The 21438-nt window shown below is 38.1% G+C and overlaps 3 protein-coding genes across 3 annotated transcripts; 1 reads left to right on the plus strand and 2 right to left on the minus strand.

The window, feature by feature from the left end:
- The first annotated feature begins 2606 nt into the window (after positions 1-2606).
- Positions 2607-13031, plus strand: adnp2b (ADNP homeobox 2b). The gene is made up of 4 exons (XM_042011572.1): positions 2607-2965; positions 3653-3773; positions 7829-7933; positions 9193-13031. The coding sequence occupies exons 2-4, from the start codon at positions 3666-3668 to the stop codon at positions 12085-12087; spliced, it is 3108 nt and encodes a 1035-aa protein (XP_041867506.1). The 5' UTR covers positions 2607-2965; positions 3653-3665; the 3' UTR covers positions 12088-13031.
- Positions 13032-13215: 184 nt separating this feature from the next.
- Positions 13216-16426, minus strand: ggcta (gamma-glutamylcyclotransferase a). The gene is made up of 4 exons (XM_042011573.1): positions 16182-16426; positions 14202-14347; positions 13970-14102; positions 13216-13834 (listed from the first exon to the last, which is right to left on the minus strand). The coding sequence occupies exons 1-4, from the start codon at positions 16296-16298 to the stop codon at positions 13709-13711; spliced, it is 522 nt and encodes a 173-aa protein (XP_041867507.1). The 5' UTR covers positions 16299-16426; the 3' UTR covers positions 13216-13708.
- Positions 16427-17464: 1038 nt separating this feature from the next.
- On the minus strand, positions 17465-21222 carry snrpd1 (small nuclear ribonucleoprotein D1 polypeptide). Its single transcript, XM_042011412.1, has 4 exons — positions 21076-21222; positions 20413-20489; positions 18450-18641; positions 17465-17806 (listed from the first exon to the last, which is right to left on the minus strand). Exons 1-4 carry the CDS (start codon positions 21087-21089, stop codon positions 17730-17732), a joined length of 360 nt encoding a protein of 119 aa, XP_041867346.1. The 5' UTR covers positions 21090-21222; the 3' UTR covers positions 17465-17729.
- Positions 21223-21438: the final 216 nt, after the last annotated feature.

Genomic DNA, 21438 nt, shown 5'->3' on the forward strand with positions numbered 1-21438 from the left:
AAAAAAACCAGAACAAGTGCAGAAAAAGTTTAACTTCTGCTCAACCGTCACACGTGTCTTTATTCCTTGGTCTTGGTTTCACTTCTTCACAGGGAGTCCACTCACTATTTTTTTTAAAAAGTCACAAAGGTACAGTGCTGCTGTGTTTTGAAATGTTATCTCTCGCTAGTAAAAATTCTGTATTCAAACCTACTGGTTTTCATTCCCTCTCTGAGCCAATGTGGAGATTCTCTGGGTTTTCCAGCTTCCTCCCAATGTCCAAAGAAGTGTCATTGGGTTAATTATGGATTTCAAATTAAACATTCATAGACGTGTGAGTGTGTACGGTTATCTGTCTGTATCTGCATGTTAGCACAAACAAATACAAAATGGGACAGGCAACCTTGTGTGTCCTGCTTCTTGGTCTATTACACCTGGGATAGGCCAAACCTTCCCAATAGCATAAAGAGGATATAGGCAATTGATGGGTGAATAGACGGGTCTTAAACAATAGTCCCTCTCTTCGCTTTCACAAGGTGATCAAAACTTGACAACCTCAGCAAATACCATGATTAAATCAGAGATGTCCAGTTATGATCCTCAATGTCCTCTGCCCTACAGCTTTTAGATGTTCCTCTGCTTCAACACTGTAAGAGTGCAAAGATGAGACATGACTGTGGCAAGTCAATAAACATTACCCTGTTTAAATAGTGGCTTGTGGCTCTTTGTACTAATCCCAATACCAAAACCTCAGACCAAAAGAGAAGAGCGAAAAAACAAAAAAAAAAACAACATTTTGGTCCTGCTGGACTTTTCAAACTATCTTTAGATTATGCAATTAAACAGCAATTAGAGGGGGAATTTGGATCAGGTTGGCCATCTGACCAGAGAGCAAAAGAAAATTCAGGTTATTTCCATTTCTGCATAGAAGTGACATCACATATCCTGTTTGCATATCCCTGAACAAGACACCCAGCTCTCATCCTGTGTTAAGTGGTTCCCAATGAGAATCTTGGGTAAACGTAAGATATGATGTTTAAATCAGTGTTTCCCACTGCAAAATATTGTAGGCTGAAGCTCTATCCACTGCAGATCGTCATTCTCAAATATCACGAAAAGATGTATCTTTGTACCGTATATGTTCGAAACAGGTCCTGATTTGCTCTGAAAGAAAATAATGCTCATATCAAGTGCCTGATGTCTCTTCATTAGAGGTCATAACGATTTGTTAATCAGATTCAAAGATGGAAAAGAAGGATAGCAATCATGAATAGAAGTTTAATTTCTGCTTATTTTGTATTGGTCTTCATGGATGATGGTAATTCTGATAATACATTTCAAACACACACTGCAACACTGCTGAGCACTACACAAGCTAAAACCTAACTTAGATATTAAATTCCCCATTTGATTTATTATTTCTCTTTAATCGCAGCTTATTTAATTTGATTAAAAGAGAATAACCAAATTCTGGGTTTGGATTGGTGGCTCTCTGGTTGTCTTAGTTAAAAAACATTATTTAGATTTGAAAAGAAGAGGTTCGCAGTCAAAAATTGGTCTTCCTGTCTTCTGTACTTTCGATGAAGCGATGACGTAATTTATTTCATATCTGTTACTCAGTAGTCCCATGAGGGTGTCACCTTTGCAATTTGCTAACTGTTGAGATGAGAAATGCTGCAGTGTAATCCACTTCAGCACAACTACCATTTGCACCTTTGTTAAAGTGATCACATTTGGATTATCTGTCTGGCAGACATACTGGCAAATGTGATCTCAATGGTCAAAATAATAATTACACAATTCAATAACCAAAGTGAATCTTGATATGTTACGCAACTTAAGTTTTGATAGACTAATTATGATCGGTTTTGTAATGACTAATTTCTCTACCAGTTGGTAATATGTAAAAGTATCAACATCTAAGCTGGTGATCTTGTGTTATATCTAATTCAGTGGAAAAGAACTTCTGAACTGGAGAAATACTATACTTTAACTGGAAAGTAATCGCTTAGTGAGTGAACAAACTGGCATTTGGACCATAATCAAACAAGTGGCTTGCACCTTCTTATAATCCAACTTGCACGACAATAAACGATTTTGTAGGAGGGAAAGTGTAAATGTAAAATTGTTAATGTGAAATATATGTGAATCAATTGTTGCTAGCTGGTGTAACAAAGCAAAAAATCCAATCGCAATGGCTTTAAATCACTGTGCGGATATAGCTAGCCATATGAATTTTTGAAAATGTAAAAATCATCAAAAACTTCCTTACTTTTGTTTTAGCCAATCTAAAGAAATTTAACCTTAAAATCTATTTAAAATTTGTGGTCTAATATTATTGGCTAAAAAAAGTTGCATGATATGACGTCAGAACACAAGGACCACCCATTTAGCTCATTTTCTCGACAGCTGATTGGTTAAGCTTAGTCATGTACCATGTGACTACCAGTTGGGTTCGATATAGCCACGCCCCCTACCTAGCTATTTATTAAAGAATCAAAAAAGTCTACTTAACAAGTCAGATATTACATAAAATTCAGAAACTGAACTATAAAGCACATCACATAGACATTCAAGAACCATGCTGACAATTACAGTGAGAGAATAAAAAAGTTATACAGTTTATAGGATGAGAGGTCTCTCATTGGTCAGTTTGTGCAGCATGCAAATGAAGCGACTACGTCAGATCCTGAAGTTGAGCGCCATTTTTTCCCTCAATAGGGGAAGAAAGGGACAAAAGCTGGACTAAAATAACTTATCTTCGGAGTCCGCTCGTTCTTATCATTGTTCATATTTAACTTCAGTCTTCATACGACGGCGTGTGTAGGTGGGGGATGCTGCTCCGGTGAGTGTCTTTGTGCAGCATTGGTAGCAGACGCAGCACACCGACACGCACAGTTGCGGGCCGGTGGAAGTGGGGAACCAAAGCCCTACTGGAGGTGGCACAGCGACGACTAACGTTAATCTACGCAGAAAACAGAACGAGGTAAGATATGTAAGAGGAGGTTGTGGGCTTTCTCGAGCAGGAAGATGCGCTGTGACCGGCTGGGTGACCCGGCATGTTGCTGTCAGCATGCCACCAGCCTTTTTTTTTTTCTTTTTTTTCTTTTTTTTTTTAAACTCACTTCAGTGTGGCCCTGCCATACTCTTTAGTGCTAGCATGGATTGCAGTGTAATGAAGGGACCTATGAAAAGCAGATGTAAGTCCCACTCTTTTAATAAAATAAATATAACATACTTAATGGTGGATATGTACCTGGATACTCATTAAGGAAGTAACTGTTGCATGAATTGTTGTATTTGTTTGTATTGCAGCAGTACTTGTGTAGATATAAATGCTAAGCCATGCTGTGATTCGCATCCTATTAATGTATAGCCAAAGTTTTATTAACACAGTATATATGCCACAGGTGATGGTTTAACTGCATTATTATTATTATTATTATTATTATTATTATTATTGCTATTACTAAATCATCTGTCAACTTGTGTGTGTGTGTATATATATATACTTATATTCTTTAGTATTGTCATCTTTTTTTAAATTCATATTTCTGCTAAATATAGACTATGCTTACATAAACAGACCTAAGCCGTTGTGTTTAATTATTCTGTACTAGTTCCAGTTCTGCTGTTGCAATCAGTGGTATTTAATAATGTTTTTTTCTGTAAGGTTTGTGGGAATCATGTATCAGCTTCCAGTGGGAAATATTGAGAAGATCCGAAAGGCGCGTAAGGCAGTGAAAAACATTTTAAGTGAGATTGGTCTACAAGATTGTCAGAACCTGTTGAAGGTATGTTGTTACCTTAGAAAATGATCTATGATGTCTCCAGGATTTGGGTCTGATCTGAATGATGTGATTAATCCTACCAACAACAATTGTTTCAGTTTTTTATGTATTTACTTTTTCTTTCTTTTTTTTTTATTAAACTTTTGGAAGCTCCAAAAGTGTTTTGGCTTCGGGCAGCTAATAAATAATAAAAAAAATAAAAAAGAATAAGTTGCCTCATCTAAATTTAATCAGTTTCATGTAACTTGTGTGATATGACCGGCATCTGGACTTCTGTTCTGGAAACACACGCTTGCCTCAAACTTGTAAATAAAAGGAAGTTGCTGCAAGCATAACACATAGTCATAGTTATGCTAGCTGTCAAAGGTTTTGGCTGTTTATTCTGTTTATCTTTTTTATTTGTTTATTTATTTGTTTACTTAAAAAAAATTAAACCAACAGTTTTTGATCTTCTAAAAAAAAAAACTTCTTAAAATAACCCAGAAGTGACTTCTGGTACCGCCACAGTCACACCTACAGTTGCAAAAGGTGTAAGTGAAAGTGACTGATTACGGCTCAGATTCAGCACCAAGGTTAAACAGGCCATTTGCCTACTAGAATGTTGAGTTGTAAAGCAGAGATGACCTATTTGGAGGGTAAGGATGAATATTTTAACCACTTAACTGCAGATGTATCCAGTTGGACCCAAATAAACCTAGTTATATTGAGTTAGACCAAGTTAGGGTGCATTTAAACCAGAATAGTCCGCTAGACTCTGTCTGGTTGGGTACTTGGTGCAGTTGGGAGGTTTAATATTCTGCTCTTAGATTCCATCACGCTGCACTACATAAACAAATCTGACCTTTTAAAAGTGTTCCACTTTCCGCCAGAGGCGGCACTGCACCAAGAATTGGTGAAGAAGAAGACGCTGCATACAATGAAGAAGAAAATTTGTTCCTTTATTAGTTAATGCAGAACAACTTTGGTTTCTTATACATAATAGCTAAATATGGAGCTGCATCAGATCCTAGCAATCTTGGGTTGATCATACTTCTATCAAAACTTTTCTTGGATTCTTCCACGTCAGACTGCAAGCCATTTCTCCTGTCCAGAGCTGCTTATTGTTGCACACACGTCTGTGTTTTGGTTGTGCATTGAACCCACAATTAACTTTGTTTTGTAGTCCATTATCGCACCGAGATTGGTTGAGTCTGGTTGGCCCTGGCTGGCGTAAATGTGCCCATAGAGTCATTGTTAGTTCCCTTCAGTATGCGCTGCCATGGTATGTTTATGTATCTAAAACAGTTCTGAACACACAGATAACCATGCCTAGTTATGATGTGTTACACGTGTTAGTGTAAATTTAGACTGTCTTCCAATATTTTATAAAAACCAACGTTTTAACTATTATTATGTGTTGGGGAGCTCTAATGCATTTATTTTGCAGGTAAAAAATTGGGATTGAATGGGTTAAGTTAGTTCCTGCAATATGGCAGGTTATGCTTCAGAGCAGGGCTGTGTGATTGAGAAGTTGCTATCATATGAACATTTATAGTTTTACTTTTGGTTCTCAGTCAAAAAAATGCCACTTGTTCCTCTCCAGCTTCACATTAACATTCAGTTATGGTAAAATCGAGTTCCAAAAGCAACCAAACAAAAATAAGATAGCAATGACCAAATGACAAATTCATGGGTTTAAAACTGCTCCACAAATGGGTGAGTGATGCCTCCATGGCTCTGTTTATTTCTGCATGCAATCTATGATCCAGACATCTGAAGACTACCTGACCGCTAAATAACATAGAAATTCTCTGTAAAAAAATTTTTTTCTTACATACATGTGTAGTTAAGTGTCATCTTTGAGCCTTAAAGGTCATGATTCAACACTGATGGTTTGTGTTGCATTAGTGAAACCTACACTCAAGGAGAAAAGTCTCAGATTTGCACAACTATAAAAAGCCTATCAGTGTCACTGACACACACACAAAACACTTAACATTTGCCTATGTTAAGCTTGGTACATACTCTATGAGAAGTTTGTTTTTGTTCTTCAGGCCACAAGCACAAGAAAAAAGTTTGTTTTGCTCTGGCCCATTCATACTCCACGAGAAGCTTCCCTCACGACTGGACAGAGATTACTGCAGGGGGATGTCTGTGTTTTAATGTGCAATGAACAACTGACCCGGTGATTTCATACGTAAAGAGAAACTTTGTGCGGTGCTGAGCATGTGGTGGTGTCTGTCTTTATTTACCACAAATGTTGTATTTTCAGATTTTCACACCACCTCAATCAGTTGTTAATTGAAGTTATCTGTTCACCCTTGCATCAGTGGAAATGCAGAAGTGACAACTTTCCGCTTAAAATATTTCCACGTCAACTAAGCCTACCTCAAATGTCCGACCATAGAAATTTTCATATCAGTGTTTTCCGATAGCAAATCTCTTTATGTGATCTTCATCGTTATTATGGTCATTCAGGGCTCAAATAATGCAGGAGCTTATTTTCAGGTGTATGTATATGTATGCAACTTTGCACGTGCATACATATTAGTGCACGTATTGCTGTCAAAAATATGGTTACTGCCAAACATCACCTGCTACTACTGGTTTTAGTGGAGCTCCTCTGCTTTTCAGAGCAGCCGAGCTTTCCTGTGATAAGTACTGCTTCAGTTATTGATGTGTAAAGTTTCATTAGGTTGTAGTAAACCACAGAGAGAGCAACTGATAAACTAAATTAATCCAATTTAAATCTACTAAAAAGAGATTCATTGCTTTAATCTTTATAATAGCAGGTAGTTGTGAGGCTCACTTTATTCTGGATCAGATTCTGGCTTAAACATCTGCATTTTCTTAAATTTTCCTTCCTTTACGAGCTGCAGTAACTTCCAGAGCAGTTGTGCTTGTTCACAAGCTACCTTCACCAATTTGTGCACATCCTCAGCAAGCCTTCAGAAATTTCACCAATCTGCAGAAACTGTAGTCAATTCCTTTTCTTTTTAAGAGTGCGCTTACCCTCCGTAAAAAGCACTCCCTCGTTCTGAAATAGTTACAGCATATTTAGCGTTACGAAGAGTTAAACTTGAGGCGAAGTAGGTCGAGACACAACGGGACTGATGAGTGTTGACTGTTTTGAAAATAGAGTAACACTGTAAATGAGTGGTGTTATGCAAATTTATTTTTCTGTTTTCTCTGAGTACTTGAATCATTTTTAAACTATAAAAGTTAATGAAGTTTTGGGTTGATCCCAGTAGTGTGTAACTTATTCAAACATAATTAGATGTCATGGCTTGTTTGTGTAATACAGATACGAAATTGCATTTTTTTTATATATATATATATATATATATATATATATATATATATATATATATATATATATATATATCTAGTTTTTACTGAGTCAATTTTCAAAAGATTTGACGTGATCTGCTACTTGGGTGTGTGATGCTGATTGTAGTGTTTTGACTAAACAGGCCCTGTTTTTAAAAAATGTTCAATGAAACAGTTTGAGTGGTTTACTTAAGTTTGGTATGGTACAACAGTTTTAGTAATTTTAATTAGTTTAGTTTAGTTTGGGATTAATATGATGATGACTAGGGAAGATTAAACAGTATTCAGTGACTTTTTCGAAACGGGTCAAGTTACCCGTCACCTCGTAACTCTCTTGTTATAGGACTTATATGAGCAATGTTGCAAATTAGAGATGATAGTTGTTTCATGATGATGCTAAACAAACAGGGATTTTACATCAAAATAACTTCATTTGTCAGGTACTAAAATGTTCTATGATCTATGATGGTCAGCAGTGCTTAGTTTGTTCTAAAAATATATATATAATTCAAAGCTTAACTTAGACAAGAGTTAACTAAAACTGAGCATTATAACCCTCATGATGAAGGGATGTATTGCAGCACTGGATTAGACTGATAGTTTCAGTATACAACTAACTAACTGGCTGTTCATCTATCATCACGGTAAACTTTTCCTTATTTACTTAGAAACCACTTAGAGTTTAGTGCTGCAGTTATCTGCTTGTTATTTATTTTTATTTTTTTATTTGTTTTGTGTGTCTTGTGCAGGACCTCAATGAAAACTCTGAGAAAAACCCAGATGAAGATGAAGCCTTTCAAGTAACAGAGTGGGTTGATATCACAGAAGGATACAGTAGCCGACAGCGGAAGAAGGTAAATGTGATCATTTGCTACTGTCAGTAATTTTTTATTAAGGTAGCTCCCCAATTCTGCAAAAGTTTGAATGCCACGTAAAGAGTAAATGAAAAAATAATGCAGTGATATGCAAATCTCATACATCCTCTAATTAACGTACAGTACAACATAGAAAATACACCAAATGTAGAAAATATTGGCTCATCCTGAATCTAATGGCAGCAATGTATCTCAAAAGTTGAGACAATGTCACATTTACCACGTGTAGCATCACCTTTTCTTCTAACGATAATCCATAAATGCTGGGGAACTGAGGATACCTGTTTCTGGACCTTTGGGAGAATGATGCAATGACCTTCTTATCTGATTAAGGATTCTAGCTGCTCAACAAGCCAGAATCTTCTTTCCGTATCTTGTGTTTTAATGATACATCAAATGTCTGGACTGGAGGTAGGACAGTCCAGTGCTTGGACTATTCTGTGGTCCCATGCTATTGTAATAGATGCAGTATGACATATAGCTTTGTCTTGCTGAAATGTGCATGGCCTTCTCTGAAAAGACCCTGCAGATGTTGCACCAAAACCTGTATATACCTTTCAGCATTGAAAGTTCCTCTAGCTTTAATGCAGCCCTACAATATGAAAAATGAAGGGTTATGAAATGAGTGCTGATAACAAGAAGGATGGTCCCTCTCCTCTTAAGTCTGGAGGATGCAGTGCCAATGATTTCCAGAAATGTTTTTAAATTTTAAAGCATTTCGATTATAGAACGGTTTCCCACTCTACCTCAGACCATTTTAAACCAGATCTAAGATCGGGTTTATTTTCCTTTTTAACCATAGTTGGCTTCTTTTTTCTTTTATAGGGCTTAAAAATTACAATTCCTCAGAAAATGATTTTTCCAACTAAACAAAATGTTGGGTTGAAAAGATTTGATTTGGTTGGGCTTTTAACAAACTTGAGTTACTTTCTGTAGAAGACAGTTTTCAGTACTGCCCTTCCCAGGTGCAGGCACAGAAAAGGATGACTTTGCATTAATGTGTTACCATAAAGATCACAACATTAACACACTCTTTAGGGGCTGTTGTTGGGTGAAGGAGCATCTCAGCAGCTCATGTATTTGTTAATGAATATGAGACAGGAAAGGGAGACATTCTCTTTCTCCACTTTATAAAGATTGATTATATTATATTCCAATTTAAAATGTATATGACTTTGTATTCTTAAATGTTGTATTTCTAATTTCTGTTTTTCCTTTTTTCTTCTCTTTATATCCAGTGGCCTTATAGGTCCCGATCTTTGTGCTGCAACCTGTGCAAATACTCTTCTCAAAACATCTACAACTTCAGAAGTCACGTCTCTCGTTGCCATGGATATGTTCAGTCATATTGTGCACTTGCACCCTGCTCTCAGTGCCTCTTCATCTCCCACCCCAAGGTTGTCAAAAAGCACATGCTATTCTTCCATGCCAAACTCCCTGTACCAAACTTACAGCCACAGAGGGAAGGCTCTGCACCCACCCATCGTGGTAACGACAGGTATCATTGTCGAAAGTGTGGGTTTCCAAGCCCCTCCATCTTTGCAATGAAGAAGCATGTCATTCTCAAGCATCTGGACCATTTGGCGGAGCAGTACATTGGTTATCGATTACACCAACAAGTGACTACATCCATAAAGATCTACTGCTGCAAGGTGTGCAAGGTGAACACTGGTACTCTAGACCAAATGTTGCACCACATGCTAGTGGAACCAGCACACTATTCAGTCAGCACACAAGTGCAGAGTTTGATTTATGAGAACAAGAACTACACAATTAAACCAACACCCAACGGAAATGGTTTGTTTGTGACATTCCCAAGTATCGCCCCTAAACCACAGCAACCTCAGATGTTAAACAGCAATTCTTTGGTCATACCAAGTAATGGCCAACCTACTGGGACTCTAGTGGCTTTACAGCAAGTACAAGGAACTACAAAAAGTACTACTTTGATCTGTGCCCCTGGAACTAACCAAGCTTTTTTGCCCCCTCAAGCATCAGCGCTAGTGCAGCTTGCTAGTGCTGAAGCTAAAGGTTTGCTGCAGCCTGGTGCCACAATAGCCCTCCGAAGTACTGTGTCCCAGGGTTCGCCTATGATTCAGCTTCCCACAGTGTCTAATGTGTCTCTGAAACAGGCACCTGTAACGTTATCCTCTGCCACATCTCAACCACAACAGACCCCACAAGGACATCAAATTGTTCTTCCGTCAGGACTGCAAACCAGTGTGGCCACTGGAACTGGGATAGCGCCTAAACCTGCAGTGGTTACACAAAATGCATTATCAAACCACATTGCCCTACAGGGTACCATGCTGACTTCTCAGTCCTTGCTAAGTCACCTGATCCCAACTGGCAACAAGGTGAACGGCATGCCCACATACACTTTTGCTCCACTCCAAGCAGCATTGCCCGTCTCTCAAAGAACAACTACCCCTCTTAAGCCTGTTGAGCAAATGAGTAACTCTGTACCACAAACCAAGAAATGGATCACATGCCCCCTTTGCAATGAACTTTTCCCTTCCAATGTGTTTGAAATACATTCAGAGGTCGCACATCAGACAAAGTCCTCTACATCCAAGTCAGAAAGTGTGGCTGCCAGAGCATCATTTCTGAAGAAAATGCCTGACAAAACTGTCAAATGTCTAATATGCAAAATTCTGCTATCAGAAAAGAGTGTCTTCCAGCACCTTCTGCATGGCCTCAACTGTTTATACTGTTCTACATTGTTCTTTTCAATCAGACAGCTTGCAGAGCATGTAAAGCAGCACAATCCCACAAGCAAAGCATACTGTGATTTCCTAAGGCAGAAGTACAGGGTCTACTCTAAAGGTGCTGGAGGAATCTTGTTCCCTTACTTTGATGTGAACACAACAGCACCTAAAGAGGTTCTAGGAGACACAGAGGTCAACCTTGCACTTGTCACAAATTCCCTTGACCTGATCTTCTGTAAGTTGCAGCCCACAAAACAGCAAGAAATCTGCCCAGTGCCTGCAAAAATCAACAGTGCGTACTGTCCCTTCTGTGACGAAAAGTTTCAGCATGAATCCGATCACCTCCAGCACCTGAAACAGAAGCACTTTGTAGCGCCCACCATTCATGCCATCCTCAAGACAGAGGCTTTCAAGTGCATATACTGCAATGGTGTCTATACAGGAAAGGTCACTCAGCAGGCTGTCATGCTGCACATTCAGCGATGCCGTTGTTCCCCAAAGCCGCCACAGCCACCACCACCGCCACCACCACCACAACCACTAAAGCCCACATTAGTACTGCAACAGCAGCCACCAAAACCAGTCCAGCAGCTCAGCCAGACTTCTGGGCTCTACTTTGTCCAAGTGCCAAAAGGCCTGACTATGGCACAGACGTTAGCCCCAGCTCGTGTGATTCCTGCTGCAAAACCTGTGGAGCCTCCAGAGACGGAGGCAGAGTTGCAATCTAAGAAGAGACTGGAAGCTGCGTTGAAAGAAGTCATGGAGGCCAACAGACGAGAGAGAGAACAAAGGGCTGCCTTGCGCAAGAAACGAGAGCAGGAGAAACTGTTGAAAGAAAAGCTGTTGCAAGAGAAAAAGCTGACCCCACCGGAGCCCGAGTTTCAGAGTGACCCAGCAGTCAAGCTTGTGTTGGAACCAACAGCAACGGAGCGCCGCTGCAGTGACGAGCGCAGAGACTTCATATCCAAGTACTTCAACTTGAATCCTTACGCAACCAAAACTGAGACTGAAGAGCTGTGCAGGAGGCTGAACCTCACCAAAGCAGAGCTGGCAGCGCTCTTCAGCAAGAAGCGCAGCAAATGCATGAAGAGCCTCAAAAGGAACACAGCTGCTGTCTTCCTTGGCTTCAACATGACTGAGCTGAGCAAAATAAAGCACAACCTGTTGATCCCAGAGCAGCAACCACCTGCTGACACCACAGAGACCCAGCCAGCTGATGCAGTTGATGCATCTGGTTCAGCTGATCCACCGGAGGAGATGGGAAATGGTGTGGACGACCCAGAACCGATGGATGAAAGTGGAGCCGCAAGGAATCCAGAAATGATGAATGAAAGTGGAACTGAAAAAGACGTCGAGCCGATGGATGAAAGTGTTGACAAAGTTGACAAAATTCCAGGTGAGGAACAAGTAGAGCCGATGGAATGAGTTCGAGAAATGTGTGAAAACGGGACCTGAAACAGCAAATAATGCAAATGTCTGACTTTAAACCATATAAAACTGCTAAATAATGATGGCCTTTTGTGTTGAGTCATATAGAAGTTTACCATGCCATGCAGATGATCGTGCATTTCCTAACAGCATACAAGTTATTGTGCAACTGGGGACAGTGTAATGTGGCCTTCGTTAATAGTGCTTCATTTGACCTCAGTATGTTGACAGTGGTCCATATTCTAATTTCCATGTAAATGCAATGCCATGTTACTAATGCGTCTCTGGAAAATTACAACGATATAGACAGTAAAGTAATATATATTCTTACACTGCCTGTTTAGCTCCACCAGGACTTAGCTGGAAAGGATGTTTTTCAACCATGGTGACAGATTTCAACCCAAGTACTGATCCGCTCCTTGTAGATGCCTTTTACATCCTTTAGTGAAGCCCATTTGTACAAAAGTATGATTTTGTTTATGCTTAATATATAGATTTATTATCTCCAACTTCACTTTATAAATTTGAAACTTCTGTCACATACACAACTGCGTCCGTATTGTTTCCACCAGTTTTTATTATTTAATGTTTCTGTTCATACCCCTTGGTCCTCGTGTTTCTTCCAGACGATCTCCTGGAGACCAAATTCTTCAGAATGTAAGTGGTTGTTGATGAAATCCTGACCATGTTTGCATGACTTTTTTTTATTTTGAATTTTCAGAAAATATGATTTGTGCCACTATTAAGTCCACATATTTACATAAACTAGGAAATTCCCATAGGGATTCAACACAACTTAACTATGTTATTGGGTGTTCTTGTGCTGCTTCTGTTTTCCTGGCCGCTGTTTCTTTTGTACTTGTATTTTCTATAATTCATAAAGTATGAAAGCTGTCGGGTTAGGTAAGAAATAAAACATGTCTGTCCAAGGCCACTGTGTTGTTAAAAAGAAAATAAAAGTGGTTTCCTTTTACATAAAATATTCATTTTTACTTTTTAAAATAAAGTGTTATTTTCAATTTGTTAAAGCATCCCATTTTTTTTCTTTCTTTTCAATGAGAAACTGGAAACTTGAGGGGCATAACACAGGCATAGCATTATGTACAATGAAAGGGTTACTGGTAGTGATGTTTCATCAGTTTTAATATTCCCCTAAAAAACACTGCACCTTATCTGTTTTGTGCCTGACACACATTTGACTTTTATTTGTTTATGGGTGTATGTTTGGTCCAGCCAAACGTCAGATAATGAAATGCATGCATTATTAAGTTCAGGCCACACCGTGGAGCTAGTTCTGCTGTACGTCAGTCTCGACAGAAAAATAATGAGTTGAGATTTTCTGTTCTAATAAATCACATCACAATCTTTAACCCTCTGATATTTTTGTACGTTCAGTTAATTACTGTTACCTATAACATGATGAATGTAGAAAACAACTTAGATCCAGTTAAAAGCTGCAGAATCTGAAAGGAAGGTTATGTTGAATTCTTATAATTTTTTTGGTCAGAAGTCTTTAATTGGATAGAGCCAACCTCGCCACAGAGCTTATGTCCTGCTCGTTGTATTCTCAGAGCAAGGGTTTTTTTTTTCTTTTCCAAGCTCAAGAAAGTTTCGATCTCTACTTCAAGACGTCTCTGATTTCATCAAGTACTGATGGACCCTCATAGTTGTTGGTCTTAATAGCCTCCAGATTCTTCAGGTATTCCACTGGGAGCCCATTCTGCTCTGCACCTAGACACACCACCTAGAAAAAAAACAAAAAAACGGTGATAAAGAAATACTTAAATTGGGTCACAAAATGTCTGCAACAGGCAATCTCATGCATAACAGTTTTACAGGTTAAATGGAGTGTGTTGTCTTTGGTCCAGTTGAGACACACCTGCTTGTACTGAGGTGAAGGAGGACAGGCGTGGAAATTGTTCATCTGATATGTCCTGCAGAGCATTGTGCCTTGACCAGTCTCCACGGAAACCTCTATTGGAGAGTACTGTCCGAGGCTCACTCCTTCCTGGCTTGAAGGGCATGAGCAGAAGAAACAACATGGTGAAAGTTAAAATCAAAAGCATTTACTCCTACACTGATTAACACATATATACTTGTGTGTATCTCACTTGTCCAAGCTCCTGAGGTTTTCATTGCTCAAAGTCCAGATAACCCCCCACACCTCTGCGCCTGGACAGGACTCGATGGTGGCCACTCCACCATGCCATGCACTTTCCACGTGTTGCTCCCAAAGGCCAAAGTTCAGTTTATAGTCCTGTGCACACGCACACACACACTTAAACCATGTTGATGGAGTAGATTATACAAAACATAAGATGGAGCAATAGGGTGGGATCACTGTGATGTAATGAAAGGGGTTATTTGTGATTTTAAAAGCATCCCCAGTGAGTTTGTTTTGCATTTGGTAATAGCAGCGTGATGGGAGTACAGTACACTCAGATCCTGTTGTTGCAGCTGGTTCATTAAACGTCTTAAAGCAACACCCTCACATAAGAGATTTGTTTAGGGAAATCGGTAAAACTGTGTAGCCCAGTCTATTGCTCCCATTAAGTTCTTTAAAATTTCACATGCAGTGAAAATTCTACTTGTTTAAAAGAGGCTGGCATTAACCAGCAAGAATAATGTGTGGCTTGTTTAAAGAGTGGTTTTTAAACAAAAATCGGGCAGATAAACTGTAGTTCCTGTGTCAATTCTGGTGCAATAGAGCAAAAAGAGAGCTAGCTCCACGTAGTGTTGATTTCCTACTGTCACATAGTAGCCTGTCTATATAAGTAATCCTCTATGTGATAAAAATCCAGTCCATTTTCTGTTAATGCCTCCAGATTGACATAGCAGTGAATGCAGTCTGGCTTTCCATTCACTCTTACACTAAATTACACCAATATTAAGACAGCTAAATAAGCAACAAATGAACAGGTGACCTAAAAGCTGCACAGTATTTGGGACATTAAAAAACAGCTTTGAAAGGGTTGATTTATTACTACAGTGAGACATATTATGCAGATTTTGAACAATAACTTTTCAAAACACATTCAGGGAGCTTTAATGAATGTTCAAGTAACTCATTTAAAGAACTATTTGCTTTGTTTACGCTTTAATAGTTCCCAAAATGTTAGATTACATAAAGTAGCCTGCAGGGAAATTTTAGTGAATGTTATTCCCTGGACGTTCCCGAAACATTACTGTTTGCTTTGCAGAGGAAAATAAGAACACATAATATGTGGCACACTTTAACTCCGGAAAAACAACAATGATGAAATGGGATTTAACATTTAGCCATGCGCCCCTAGCAGCCAATTACTTACTTTAATGTATGACTACTTTTCTAAAATGCTGGTATTAAGGTATAACTAAAAAGTATCTGTCTACATACATATGAAGAACACAAATTTAACCACTTGATAAGACAGGTTTTATTAAATAAACAAAATGATAAATTATTATTACTATTGTTTAAGAATTATTATTTAATATTACACACATTCTTATAACCCTTGCCAGTTTCTAAAGAGCAAATAAAACATTAAATACTTGACCAATAAGGAAGCACGTGGTAAATAAAACACCTAAATGTTTATTTACGGATGTGACCACTGCTTGTGACTGACTGACTGACTGACTGACTGACTGACTGACTGAATGAATGAATGAATGAATGAAAGAAAGAAAGAAAGAAAGAACTGTGCACAGTTTCCATTGTGGTCGACGTACAAACATTAAGAAAAGCACCTGGTTTCCACACACTGATTTTGTGAATCGACATATGGCATGTCAACCTGAAATTTCTTAACTTAAAGGCAAGTATGTCAATATAATTATTGTTAGCGATTTAATGTAATGGAGGAATAGAATAAATAAATAAATAATAAAACGTGTCGGGTACATAAAGCTAAAAGCTAGTGGAACTGCTGCATCCACGTCCAGCCTTTAAAATGGGAAATCACAAACATCACCACACTCATTAGCAAGCGTTAACGTTAGCAAAATGAATCTCTTTCTGTATATTATGCCGTTGTTAATCATAAAAAAGAACGTATTGTTAACTGTAGAAGGGGACACTACAAATTCAAGACATTTTACACACAAACCTTCAGTCGACCCGTAGAGAAAAATATCGCAGAGGGATTGGCCAGCTGCAGTCTTTCTTTCAACAAGTTGCTTCCAAAAGCGAAATACATAAATTTTCCACGAGTAACAGCGGACATGTTATATATATATATAAAGAATATTTCTTCGTGAAATATTGGAATAAGTGTCAGACGAAGAATACAACAGCTATTTGTGCCAAGTCGGTGTCCCACAAGCAGACACCTACTACCGGGAGAATCTTTTCACCGCAGCCGATTGTGAAGCCGACCGATTGGCTTTTTCTGCAGTGCGGGAGTTAATGTAATATATAAATATTTATTTATTCATTTTGAGTGTAACTTTCACAACCATATGGATCTCGGAAACGCTTAGCTCAAAATTAATTTGACTTGATATCCAATTATATTAACTACTTCCGGTTCAAAAGCTTTTTTAAAAAAAAAAAAAAAAAAAAACTGGAAAAAGGCAAGTTCTTCAAACCAGGAACCATATGAGGGCGGCAGAGGGTCGCGCTACATTTTCACGCTGATTGCAGTTCTGATGGAAAGTCAAACAAATAGCATTTAGGACCGTTTATATTTCTAAAAGATTTTCTAAACATTGGAGCACAATTTTACATATGATCTGAAGGGTCACAGATTTTGGTGAAACACCTATCTTTGTAACTGGGTTTCGGTAAACTTGTAAAAGTATTTTACGTAGTTTTTTTGTCGTCGGTAAACTTGTTTCAGCGTTGTAATTTTGTTTTGTAAATGTAAAAATGGTTTCTATGATGTAAATGTGCATCGTGACAATTTAAGAGATGCAGTAAATGTAAAATTGTATCGCAAAAATGTAAGTTTCACTTGATGTAATTGTTTTGCACTTCCCGGTAACCGTATATATACCAGTTAGTATTATGTTTTAGTATTACTGATTAGTGATCTATATCCATTTTAATGTATAAAATCAATGTGAATGAATTGATTTTGATGGGGGTTTTTTTCTTTCAGGATTACTAGTGGCTACATATAATCACTTAAATATGATTAAAACAGAAACATAGGTCATATCTAGATATTTTAGTTTTCCCAATTTCAGTTTTGGAAAAATAACTACGTATTTAATAAATTATCAACTTTTAGCCTTCGGTCAAATTTTCCATCGTCACCCATAAATGAAATCTTGAGCAGTTTGTCTTAACAGCCACACTTAATTTATACTTAAAAAATAAATAAATAAATAAATGTACCTTTAAACAATGTCATAATTGTTGTCAAGACATTTCCCATGGGAACAGATACATTTTTTGTGCAAAGACACTTTATTCAACATTGTACAGAAAAAGTAGGATAATCAATGAAATTGAACTGAATGATCAGTCAAGATTACCTCTTAGGTATTTTTAATGTACAAAATAAGAAAAGAAAAAAAAAGTAACTAAAAGCATGTTTGAAAAACACAAAATGTTTCCTCTGAGAAAGGACCAAAAATGAAAAATCCTGTACAAACAGTTGGATAGCAAGAAAAAAAAAAAAAAAAAAAAAAAAAACCACAAGGCCACAGAATCATCTCCTTGGCCCACCCCGGCCTCGTCCCCTTCCTCTACCACGTCCTCGTCCTCTGCCTCGTCCCCGTCCAGCAACTGAGGAAACAGATAAACAGTCAGAACACCAGAGTACCAAAAAAAAAAAAAAAAAAAAAAAAAAAAAAAAAATGAGGCGTGAGATATTCAAGATAGTCCTTGAGAAAACAAACAAAACTTAAGCCCACATGAACACATTTTGTCGACACGTCTCATTCATGTCTTCTGTCATTAAGCCACACAGTCGTGCCAAAATCATCAGTAAGTCAAGAGCTTCTGCTTTTAATGATTTAAATAACCCACTGCAAATAAATTTACCACTAAAATCTATTTTTCTTAATAATGATCAATGTCTTAGTGCTTGCAAGAAAATGACAGTGAATAACAAGATAAGAGCACCAGGAGGGAAAAAGCATTAATGTAAAATGTATTTTGCTCCAAGTGTCATGTAAATACAATACAGGAAACAGGTGGCTCACGCCTTTGTCCCCTAAGTACAGTATTTAGGGGTACACAGTCATAAATGGACAATCCACATTTTTGTGCCCAGTGCCTCAGGAAAATTCTCATTTGCAGAACTATTGCCATTAGAGCCCTGTGATAAACACTGCTTTTAAACTTCAACACAAGGAGTTTTACACACAATTTATACGACTGGGGAAACATCTAAGGAAGAGCGCGGCACATTTTTGACATTCCTCACCTGCTTCTCTCTTCTTCGACTTGATTTTGGGCTCGATGTCAACCAGCAAGGTGTCCAGTGGGAGACTGTCTGGCAGGATGAAGTAGCGAATATTGTTTCCACGGATACTCAGCGACTCCAGCTGAGTGGGCTCCCTGTTCTTCAGGGTCATTTTCACTGCCTTCAGGTGGGTGTTCATGCTCACATCAACACCTGCGAAAAGGTAGAGGAAAAAAGGATAAAACACCTGATAATGAAAAAAAGCCAACACTGACAACTCACCCACCAACTGACTCCACAAACTCAGAGGGTGGTCGCAGATCAGAACCAGTTTTTATTAGCTTTCGATCCAAGATGGCTTCTATTGGCGGTTTCTGGCTGCTGTGACTTAAATCTACATTCATTAACCACTGCAACTTACAGGCCAATCGCTTCAGTTCAGTGTAGAAAGTTAACTTTAATTCAAAATAATGTTTCTTTGTTTTACTTTTTCTGTCATTACTATAACTTAGGTTTTACTGTGAGAAGTTTGCAGTAAGGTTTGTGAAGTCTCAGTGAGTAGTTTTGCCACAGGTGAATAAAATGAAGTCAATTGTAAAACACATCAGTAATAGGAACATCAGACTTTTTCAAGCTTGCTTTTTTATATTAAAGAAGCTTTGGAGGGGTGAATTTTAACTGTGAGGAGTATGGACTGAGCTGTTTAATTAAAATGATAAAATGATGAAATGTGAACTTACACGCTTATCAAGACATTTAAACCTTACAACGTAAATTATTTCAGATCATGTGGTTTCCATCTGCACACAATAGATTTATCTTTTAGTTGTACAGGATTTAGATGGATCTTTTGGGGGGGGGGGTTGCATGTTCAACAGCAAAGCATACAGGAGAAATACCACCAGACCAATAATAGTAACAGATTATAAAACACACCTACATCTGCGCAGGAGTCCTGCAACCTAATCGTTACTCAAATTAATAAAATAACTTTCTGCTTTCTCTGGATGTCGCAGAGGTCACTGTTGAACTGGGAGTTTTTCTCCTACTGCTGAAATTATTCCTGCTATATCGCTGTCTGAAGGCCTTTAGCAGCTTGTTAATTTAGCATTTAGCTCACCTGTAACTACAGGTGTATAACTCTGTCTCATGGAGACTTTGTAGGCTATAGTAGTGCACATTGTTTATAAAATCCATTCTGAGTGAGGTGTATTTTAAATCACGCTTTCTATGTGCAGTTGTGTAAATAAGAAACATCATACTGTTCTGTTGTTTAATAAAACGAAAGTATAAACCTGTGCTAAAAGAAAGGTTAAAGGCAGGCGGGACGCTGCCCTAATATAATTGTAAGGGAAACACTTGTAAGAATGGATTCAGAAACCGATACTGGAATTATGCATCCTCATATATTCACGTGGTGAATTTGTTTCCAGTTAAAGTGGCAATATTTCAGTAATTAGGTCACAATACAGTGGTCAGTATTTACTTTATTGCATTCTTGGATGACTTTATGTAAACATCTGGGGAGTTTTTTTTTTTTGTGCTGTATTATTTTCCTTTTTTCAGACCAATCTCTTGTTTTGGCCTCCATACTACCATAAAGATATTATTGATTTGATTTATTTTCATTACATTGTGTGGAGCTGACAAGGATTCAAAGTTTCTTCTTTTGAGAATAATAGTTTTTTTAACTAGGGAAATCCATGTGTACACTTGTTTCCTCATAGAAAACTGGGGCAGTATTTGATAAGGGGATTGGTAAAGAATAGGTTCGACTGGTAGAATTGATAACACTGATATTTATAACGTCTTATCACTTCCCATACCTAGTTAGAAGTAGCTTTCTGTAGCAACATTTCATTCATGTTTTTAGACGGAGCACTTTTAAAAGAAAGCAAGACAACTGTTATTTGTGTATGACAATTTTGGTGCATCTCCCTCTAAACAGGGAGGAAAGAGGTCAACAAAGCACTTGGACTCTTACCTGTGATGGTGCCATGGACCTGGGTGCCATTCTTTAATTCAATGGTAACCGTCTCATGGCTCAGCTTCATCAAAAACCTAGGGGTATAATTGAACAGGATTACACTTTGCCAAAGTCCACCTCTGGGCTAAGCATTTCACATTTCTCACCTTGGTTTTTAACATTAGCCTGGAGTTAGCCAATTAGCCAGTTTTGTCTACTGGGTGCTTAGCTTGCAGCACCATAACAAAGTACTCTATCGAAGCAATGCTAACAACATGAAGATTATCGGTTTAATTTCTTGAGAAAAAAATTAAATGGAAATATATCTAGCAACAAATATTGCTGAACGGTAGAAACTATACAACTTCAGTTTTCAGAGAAAGCCGGAACGAGACCAGGCCTTCGCCTTAGTCTGCATAGCTTAAATATCAAACTACTCTGAAAAAACACTTGTGCTTATAATAAAATTTAAAAAATAAACTACAAGAGCGCGTATAAGCGTTGCATTGTTTCTAATCCCCGAGTATTGTAACATTGGGCACCCGTCCATTCATTCGGGAGTGCTTCCCGCCTCATAACTAACACTCCGTGTTCAATCTAAATCCATCTACTTGCGCTGCTTAGATCTCAGCACTTCATGTTTGCACAGCTGTTAAATGGTTTATTTTCGCAAATGGTTACCTGACTAGTTTCATGATGGTGATGGACAGTAGAGATAAATCCTCCACCGAAGACAAAAATTACAGCGATCGAGTGAAAACACAGGCCGCTGTTGTAACAGTTACGTTCTGGTCGCACTGATATGACGTCATGATGTAAGCGACCACAAAGAAGACTTCCCACACTGCTGCCATCTACTGGTTGAATTAAAAACAGGTTGACAAATGGGAAGTGTTTTAGTGTTATAGATTCAAAACGATGTTACGTTTATATAGTGCTGGTTAATTGACATTTAAAATATAAAATGTTTATAATGTATTAGTTTTAACTTACTGACAGGAAAACCACTGAATCCTTAACCAAAGAGAATTCCTGTCTATCAGA

The sequence above is a fragment of the Melanotaenia boesemani genome, chromosome 17 (genome assembly GCF_017639745.1).
Source record: "Melanotaenia boesemani isolate fMelBoe1 chromosome 17, fMelBoe1.pri, whole genome shotgun sequence".
Taxonomy (NCBI): Eukaryota; Metazoa; Chordata; class Actinopteri; order Atheriniformes; family Melanotaeniidae; genus Melanotaenia; species Melanotaenia boesemani.

Bases quoted from the DNA above. Each gene is read 5' to 3' on its own strand.
- snrpd1 (XM_042011412.1), bottom strand. The intron at 18,642-20,412 runs GTAAGAGTCCAA...ACCTTTTCGCAG, and splicing joins GGTCCATGGCACCATCACAG to GTGTTGATGTGAGCATGAAC. The intron at 17,807-18,449 runs GTGAGGAATGTC...CTGTTTCCTCAG, and splicing joins GTCGAAGAAGAGAGAAGCAG to TTGCTGGACGGGGACGAGGC.
- adnp2b (XM_042011572.1), top strand. From the start codon at position 3,666: ATGTATCAGCTTCCAGTGGGAAATATTGAGAAGATCCGAAAGGCGCGT. The intron at 3,774-7,828 runs GTATGTTGTTAC...TGTCTTGTGCAG, and splicing joins ATTGTCAGAACCTGTTGAAG to GACCTCAATGAAAACTCTGA. The intron at 7,934-9,192 runs GTAAATGTGATC...CTTTATATCCAG, and splicing joins GTAGCCGACAGCGGAAGAAG to TGGCCTTATAGGTCCCGATC.
- ggcta (XM_042011573.1), bottom strand. From the start codon at position 16,298: ATGTCCGCTGTTACTCGTGGAAAATTTATGTATTTCGCTTTTGGAAGC. The intron at 14,103-14,201 runs GTGAGATACACA...ATGCCCTTCAAG, and splicing joins AACCTCAGGAGCTTGGACAA to CCAGGAAGGAGTGAGCCTCG. The intron at 13,835-13,969 runs GTGTGTCTCAAC...TTTTTTTTCTAG, and splicing joins CTTCACCTCAGTACAAGCAG to GTGGTGTGTCTAGGTGCAGA.